This window comes from Scardinius erythrophthalmus (assembly GCF_964197995.2).
Source record: "Scardinius erythrophthalmus genome assembly, chromosome: 3".
NCBI classification, from domain to species: Eukaryota; Metazoa; Chordata; class Actinopteri; order Cypriniformes; family Leuciscidae; genus Scardinius; species Scardinius erythrophthalmus.
The window spans coordinates 21405238-21414099 of record NC_138223.1 but is presented as its reverse complement, the minus strand read 5'-3'; the positions used below and the strand labels follow the sequence as shown (position 1 = coordinate 21414099).

The following is an 8862-nucleotide window of genomic DNA, read 5'->3' as shown; positions in this document are numbered from 1 at the left end:
ATAACACTGTACAAGTGGTTTATGGATATTTTGATACAAAATTCTTACATATTGTACCTTTAAAACAATTTGAAAGTGAGTAAATGATGACAGAATTTTCATTGGTGAACTACCCCTTCAATAAATGTATTATTGTTATCTTGTTACAGGTCCATCTGATCTGTTCATTTTGTATCTTAAGTATTTAATTTAATATTGTCAGTATTTTACAATCAGATTTATTTTTTAAATAAGAAGATACTGTTTATCTAAAGTTAAACAGTTCTGCACTTTTGCATGTATTTTTTTTTTATTTATTTTTTACCAAAAGCAATTAAAGTGGTTAACTTGTTTAAAGTAAATGCATTGTCTGCTGGTTAATTTAGCTACTTTCAGTACACCACATTAGTACTGTAAGAGTTTGAATATTAAAGTGCAAACACAGTTACTTAAAGTGAAAATACAGTTACTTACTTTTAAAGTAGGCCTAAGCTACACAGTTACAACTAATACAATTGATAGTTGCCATACTTTGATTTATAGTCTAGTTATTTTAGATGTATAGTCTGCAAATAATCAAGTATTGACAATATAGTCAGTCATATTGGCGGCACAGAGGGGCCCCCAAATAAAATTCTGCTTAGGGCCCCATAAAGACTTGGGCCGGCCCTGAATGCAGTAAAAGAAGGCACTGATTGTATTCTAATTTATATGATTATTATACTTATGTTACATAATTTACTGCGTCTGTGCAATTTGACATTTTATTACATTTATAATTAAAAGTATAAACTCCAAAGTGTAGATTTCAAAGTGATAGCTATATCATTAGAAAAACACTCCTCCCTCACGGGGCATGTCTACGTCATCATCATGGCGTCAGTGCCGCGGAGAAGTCTGAGCGGGAGCGAGGGCGGAGCGCAGAGGCGAGTGTCCAGTGTTATATTTCTGGCTGCTGTAGTCACTCACGCTCACTGATTCAATGAACGGTATAATGGCTGCATCGTCGAACAGAATCATGCTGGGCCCCCTTGTAGCTGCTATCGACCAAGGCACGAGTTCTACACGTTTTCTGGTAAGTCGCATCTTGAGGACATGTCATCTGGTTGTGGTGGAGCTTACTGAAGTGGCTCGCATACAGACAGAGATTGGAGAGTCCTCCGTGCCCTTGCCAACATGTGCCGGCAGATAAAGATGCCGAAGCCGGTTTAGCAGGCGTTCTGATTGCTTTTAGTTTCTGGGTCTGCTTAGTCTTCCGTATGATGACAATTAAACATTAGTTGAATCTTTCTAGTTAGCTTTCTGTTTACTCGGTACTTTGTGTCTGAAAATAATTATTTTAGTGCAATCGAAGGGATATTTTGACACTAGGCAAGTGTCAAAAGAATTGGCGTTCATCCCAGATTGGTAATAATCTACATTTTACACAGTTACAATGTTTGGATTTGAGCAGCATGACAAAGTTCAAATGTTTTGCTTAAAACCAAGTTTCAATTCCCACTTTAATATGACAGCTGTATTTATGATGTTTTTTTCAGAACTTGACTAAATGACAAAGTCGATCACACGTTGGACAGTTTCTCCATACAGTGTAGGCTATAAGATATTGTTTGTTTAGTTGTGTTGAAGCATCCAGATAGATCCGCACATGAGTGCTAGCTGGGCTGTGGAAATGTTTAGAAAAAATAAAAGTCTAAATAAATTAATGTAAAAAAAGTTTATAATAATTAATAATAAAATAAATAAATAAACACAAATAAATAAATATAGCTGCGAGCAGCGATTACGGGCCCAAGCCGGTGGCACCGCAACCCCGGTGCCTTTAGTTACCTAAGCAGCTATATTTATATTTATATATATATATATATATATATATATATATATATATATATATATATATATATATATATATATATATATAAGACAGAAAATATTACTTGTCTTACCTTTTAACGTTATTAACCCGTTGATTAACCGGTGGTAAAATATTCTCACCATCACATACCTAGTATATTTTTATATAGATACAATAGTCCTACCTCATTTTGAACACAAGAGGGCAGTATAGCACTATGAATGACATGATTTATTCTTCGGACTAAAAAAAACATTCTGGCTGTTTTTAAACTAAAACAACTATTAAATTGAAAAAAAAAATAGTGTTTCCATTTTTGACATTACTTTAATCCCTCGCCATAGCAATACCGTTTGAGATATGTATTATCCGTTCACAATTTAGCATCTTTAATGTATTTTTATCATGTTGAAAAAGTTTGGTGGGAATAAAATAAACCACTTAAGAGGAGTGGGTAAAAATTCAGAGGCTGATTTTGCAAAGAAATCCACATTCAAACCAAAATATCTGACTTCCTGTTGGTCAGAGTTAATGAATGTAAATTAGAAAGTTGTCCGGCTCAATGAGACCAATATACGTACTGATTTTTTTAACTGTTGGTAAAACTAACCCCCCCCCCCACTTTTGTCAAAAGCATTTTGAAAGTGACACACTTCCTGCTACCAGTTGGTGGCGCTATAACTTTGACTCACAATAGTTACATCCATCTGATCGGCGTCTTACCACGAACACACTGCTGAAGTTTCATCAAGATCAGTTAACGTATGCAGAAGTTATATTACTTCGTGTTTCTCTTTTCTCGCCATAAATTCGTTTCCTCGCCACGGCCAAACTGTTCGAGATATAAAAAAATCCGTCTGCAATTTAGCATCCTCAATGTCTTGACTTCATGCTGACCGAGGTTGGAGGCGATTGGATGAATTCTCTAGGATGATTACATCAAATTCCACAGCATGCGTTTTTCAAACAACCCATAATAGCCGACTTCCTGTTGGGCGGCGCTAATAACTTAGAGTGCGGAAGTTGTTTGGCCCAATTAGATCTATATGTGTACCGAGTTTCATATTAATTCATGCAAGCGTGTTTGATATATGGACCAAGTTTTCAGACCGTGTCCAAGGGGGCGCTGTTGAGCCCCCCTGCCACGCCCGGGTACCAGCTTCAGCCCGGCCCTGAAGAGGGTGGGTTCTGACATGTGTGAAAAGTTTCAAGACTTTTTGAGCACGTTAAGGGCCTCAAAAGCCCCTGAAACCTTGAAAAACAAAAATGTAATGGAATAGACAAATCCCCCCCCCCCCACACACACAGACACACAGAGAGAGAGAGAGAAAATTCTCCAGAAAATCCACATTCAAACCAAAATATCTGACTTCCTTTTGGTCTGAGGTAATGACTGTAAATTAGAGAGTTGTCCGGCTGGATGAGAACAATACACCTACAAAGTTTTGTGATTCTAGGAAAAACGAAGCCCCCATTTTTGACTAAAGGTGGCGCTACTGAGCCATTCCACCACGCCCGTTTCTGAAACTTTGCACATGTCTACTGGATAATAAATGTGATGTGTCTGTTGAGTTTCATGCATTTTCAAGCATGTGAAGAGTCTCAAAAGTATCCGAAAAGAATATTAAAGTTTGATGCGTTGCCACGGCAACAGTATCTAAGATATCAATAATCCTTTCACAGGTCTACATCTGCTGTGAGTCTACATTATACACATAAAGTTTTAAGCAAATCGGGTAAAAATAAGAGGGTGATTTCAAAGCATTTTGAAAGTGACACACTTCCTGTTGCCAGTTGGTGGCGCTATAACTTTGACTCACAAATGTCACATCCATGTGATCGGCTTCTTACAACGAACACACTACTGAAGTTTAATCAAGATCAGTTAATGTATGCAGAAGTTATAACACACTTCCTGTGTCCCATTATTCGCCATAAATTTGTTTCCTCGCCACAGCCAAACCGTTCGAGATATCAAAAATCTGTTCGCAAGAATTCATCCTCAATGTGTTGACTTCATTCACTCCGAGTTTGGTGGCGATTGGATGAATTCCCTAGGAGGAGTATTTCACATTCCATTGTATGCGTTTTCCAAACAACGTATAATAACCGACTTCCTGTTGGGTTTTTGTAAAACTTAGAGCACGAAAGTTGTTCGACCCGATGAGATCTATATGTGTACTGAGTTTCATATTATTACGTGCAAGTGTGTTTGATTTATGGACCAAGTTTTCGGACACCATTCCAGGGGGCGCTGTCGAGCCCCCCTGCCACGCCCGGGTACCAGCTTCAGTCCGGCCCTGATGGCCGCAGGTTCTGACGTGTTTGCAAAATTTCAAGAGTTTTTGAGCATGTTAAGGGCCCCAAAAGTGGCAAAAAGGCAAAAAAAAATAATAATGCAAAAAAAAAAATCCTTACGAAACCAATAGGGCCTTCGCCCTTTCAGGGCTTGGGCCCTAAATATAGCTGCAAGCAGCCATTATCGGGGCCAAGCACAAAAAAGACGATAAGACATGCCAACATGGCTAGGAGCAGGGCCGCGGGAAGTGGGGGTGCTGGGGGTGCTGCAGCACCCCCTGTTTTCACAGAATTGTAAATGCAACGCATGTTTGTTCATTCAAATTTATAATTTTTTAGCATTTAGTAATTTATTTGTAATAAACACTTTAAGTAGGCTATTTTTTTATTTTATTTATATGTTAAATTATGTTTTTAAAACATAAGCGCAGAGTGTTAGCCTATGTAATATTGTGTGTGCGTTGAAAGAATTTGTCCGCAGCTGCTCAAAAAAAAAAAAAAAAACCCAGTCAAAAACCTCACTGTCAGTGTTTTGTAAGGATGGCACTAGGCATGTTTTTTGTGTTCATTTCTATATTTATATTATCGGTTTAATATCAGACAATATTTTAAGGTGTGGCGGATAAATAGCCTAAAATAAAACAAAATGAATGCAGTGCAGTATGTTTTCTTTCGTTTTGAATTGTTCTGTTTAAAAGTAGACATTTCAAGCTATCTATATGTCTCAGGTCTGTGAGGCAAGTAGGCTACCTAGTACCTTATACGCTGAGTTTCGGTTCATTTATGAGACTAGCTCCAGGTTCACCAGTGCCTCCGTGTCCTGATTATCTATTTTCTAATATATTTACTTCTTATTTATTAAATCCAGACAATTGGTTGATGAAACATTGATTAAAATTAAGATACAATTAATACAAAACGAAATTAAATTTAAAGACAGGCTTTGTGCTTTCAGTTTGAGGTCTCTGTGAAAGTTTTAAAGCAGTCTTTTAGAGCCGCTTTCAAGAGCGCTCACGTTCGTAAAGGAGAACTGTCCCGTCTGTAACATTTTTTTTTTTTTATTTTTTTTTTTTTTGTGGAATAAATTTCTAAATAACTGCGACTTAGTCCAGTGCGACTTAGGCTATATATGTTTTCTCTTCTTCATGGCGCATTTTTTGACTGATATGCGACTCCGGAGCGACTTATAAAATAGGCTAGGGTAAGTTATTTCTTCTTTTTGTGCAAATGTCCTATGAAGTCCCATCCTTCAAGGATTAATTTATGTCCCGTTGACCGGTCCATTGCATTACGAATAAAAGCAGAATCAATAAAGTCAAAAATGTGATGTGCAGTCAGGTTTGAGTGTGTGCGCTATATTTGCGCTATATTTGAACGAGTGTTCTCACTGATCTTGAGAACGCTTGTCTCGATTGTTCTCTGCCCGAGGAACTCGTGCCCAGCAGGCTGGATGGCTGTTTCCTGCCCGGGCGACGCTCGACGCCTCACACGGGGCCCGCTCCCTTCCTGCCGGAACTCCACGAGGAGCTAGCTAAAAGCTGGAAGGCGCCATTTTCTGCCAGGCTGCAGCCTACTGTCTTGTCGACGCTCTCCCACGTGGACGGTGCGAAAGACAAAGGCTACCTCTCCATTCCTGCCGTCGAGGAACCGGTAGCAACGCACCTGTGTCCGCCTTCCTCTGGATGGCAGTCCAAGCCCTCAAAGCCTGCAGGACAACTTCGGCTCTGATCGGTCACGCTTACACCGCCGCCAGTCAAGCCGCGTCAGCGCTCCACGCCATGGCTGTGCTACAAGTGCATCAGGCCAACCTTCTACGCAAAATGGACGAGGCGGGCCCGAATCCTGAGAGCTTTACGGACCTCAGAAGCGCTACGGACTTAGCTCTACGAGCCACCAAGTCCGCTGCACAGGCCATCGGTAGGAGTATGGCGTCCCTCACCGTGACTGAGAGACACTTGTGGCTGACTCTGTCCGACATGAAAGAGTCCGACAGAGCCACCTTCCTCGAGGCGCCTGTGTCTACAGCCTTCAGCCCGGCAGTCAAGGGCTTCGCGGAGCGATACTCAGAAGTGCAGAAAACCTCGCAGGCCATGCGGCACTTCATCCCGAAACGCTCTAGTTCCGCTGCGGGCCGCTACAAAAAACAGCCTCCCAACCGGAACACAGCATCACCCTCACCTCCGCCGCCAGCTTCACAGCGCCGTCAGCCCAGAGAGTCTCAACAGCTCTCGCGCTCTTTAAGCCGTCACAGACCGCCTCCCCCTCGGGGACCCAGGCCCAAGATAGTGCTGAAACCTGAGCCCTCAAAGATGCCTACTTTCAGATTCAAATAACGTCCCATCACAGGCCTTTCTTGCGATTCGCCTTCGAGGGTCAGAGCTATCAGTACACCGTCCTGCCGTTCGGTCTATCTTTGGCACCTTGTACATTCACGAAGTGCATGGACGCGGCGCTCGCTCCCCTGGGACAATGGGGGATGCGAATTTTGAACTATTTGGATGACTGGCTAATTCTAGCGCAGTCAGAAGCAGAGCTGATAGCGCACAAAGCTTTATTACTCAGCCACTTAAAGGATTTGGGTCTCCAAATCAACTGGACCAAGAGCTCACTGTCTCCCAGCCAGAAAATTTCCTTTCTGGGGACAGATTTGGACTCTGTATCAATGACAGAGCGACTGACATCAGAGCGCGCGCTGCGAATACATTCAGCAGCGTCTTTCAGGGCCGGCAGCATTTTTCCTCTCAAGAATTTTCAGAGGATGCTAGGGCTTATGGCTTCGGCCTCGGCAGTGCTCCAACTGGGCTTGCTTTACATGCGCCCTCTACAGCACTGGCTGAAAACACGGGTCCCGCTTCGAGCATGGACCTCTGGCACTATTCGCCTCAGGGTGACTGAGAACTGTGTGACAGCACTGGAGCCCTGGAAGGTGGCAGACTGGTATCAGTCAGGCGTGGATCTGGGAACGATCTCGAAACGAAAAGTAATCTCGACAGACGCCACCAACTCAGGTTGGAGCGCCCTCTACGAGGGCAGGCCAGTATTCGGTCTGTGGGCGACCCAGGAAGGGCCCCTACACAAAAACTGTCTAGAGATGAAAGCGGTCGAGAACGCTTTGGGACATTTCCTCCCCTTCTTAAAGGGCCACAATGTCTTAGTCCGCACGGACAACATGGCAGTGGTATCTTACATAAACCGCCAGAGCGGTCTCAGATCACGGAGCCTCCACACACCGGCGGAACGCCTCCTTGTGTGGTCGCAGCACAACCTGCGCTCGCTGAGAGCAGCGCACGTGCCAGGCTGTCAGAATGTGGGTCCAGACATGCTGTCCAGAGACAATGTTCCCCCAGGGGAATGGTCCGTGTACTCCCAGGTAGTCCAGTTACTATGGGACACCTTTGGCAGAGCGGAAATCGATCTCTTTGCGTCGCCAGAGAACGCGCACTGCCCAGCATTTTTCACGAAAGAAAGGGACGCGCTGGCCCATGTATGGCCCAGCCATCCGCTTTATGCGTTTCCCCCGGTCGCACTGTTACCACAGGTGATCAAGCGAATCAGGGAGAACGAATGCTCTGTGCTCCTCGTGGCGCCGCTCTGGAGGAACCAAGTTTGGTTCCCAGAGCTGATGCAGCTAGTGAGCACGACCCCATTGCCGATTCCGGTGAGGAGGGATCTCCTCTCTCAGGCCAGGGGCGCGCCCCGACTTATGGCACCCGCGCCCTGACTTATGGGCCCTGCACGTATGGGCCATCAACGGGTACCCGCTGACCTCCTAGAGGGAGTGCTGAACACTATTACACAGGCAAGAGCGCCTTCTACTAGAAGGTTTTTACTCAAAGTGGTCAGTGTTTTCCGGCTGGTGCTCGGGTCAGAACATAGACCCACAACGCTGTAGCGTTACGGAGATTCTCTCCTTCCTACAGGAGCTGTTGGATAAGGGCAGGTCCCCCTCCACGCTCAAAGTGTATGTTGCAGCCTTAGCAGCGTTTACTGAACCTATGCTTGGCCAGCCGCTGGGAAGGAACGATCTCATCATTCGTTTCCTGAGAGGTGCTAGGAGATTAAATCCTCCCCGGCCCCCTCTGGTTCCGGTCTGGGACCTCTCCACAGTCCTGGACGCTATGAAGGGTGGCCCCTTCGAACCGCTGCAGTTCGTGGATTTGCGGTATCTTTCATTTAAGACCGTTTTCCTTGTGGCTCTCACCTCAGTCAAGCGAGTGGGTTACCTGCATGCGCTCTCTGTGAGTGCTACGTGTATCGAGTTTGGGCCTAACGACTCTAAAGTCATTCTCAAACCAAGACACGGCTGTGTACCCAAAGTGCTTTCCACTCCTTTCCACTCCGTGCTTTCCACTCCAAGTCATTTCACTGTCATCTCTTCCAAGATCTGATAGTGAGGGCGATGTGAACCTCCTCTGCCCGGTCAGGGCGCTGAGGCGGGACGTGCACGGGCGCCCACGCCCTCATTGGTGCTTACGTCACGAGCAGTCCCTCGATAGGTTGCAGCAGAGCAACCAATAGGCGTGCGAGCCGTCTCGCCTAGGTCTGCTTGTGCAGCAATGCGTTTTAAATTAATGCAAAAATTAAGGATAATTTTTTGGCTTCAGTATTCTCGAGAAAAGGGATTTTCCCGTAGCATAAGCTATCTTACGCAACACTCGTTCCCTCATCTAGAGAGAACCGAGGTTACGTTAGTAACCGAGAGCGTTTTGTTCTATTATAGCGCCAACAAG

General features: G+C 44.3%; 1 protein-coding gene across 8 annotated transcripts in view; it reads left to right on the top strand.

The window, feature by feature from the left end:
* The first annotated feature begins 830 nt into the window (after positions 1-830).
* The window catches only part of LOC308687818 (glycerol kinase), a 31734-nt gene continuing 23702 nt past the window's right edge, over positions 831-8862 (top strand). For 4 of the 8 annotated variants that reach the window (XM_081360633.1, XM_081360629.1, XM_081360634.1 and 1 more), the window contains exon 1: positions 870-1054. In XM_081360633.1, the coding sequence (XP_081216759.1) occupies positions 962-1054 (93 nt within the window). In that variant the 5' untranslated portion in view covers positions 870-961. Of the gene's footprint in view, positions 1055-8862 lie in introns of all 8 variants that reach the window. The other 4 variants (XM_081360635.1, XM_081360636.1, XM_081360631.1 and 1 more) reach the window with 2 other exon arrangements.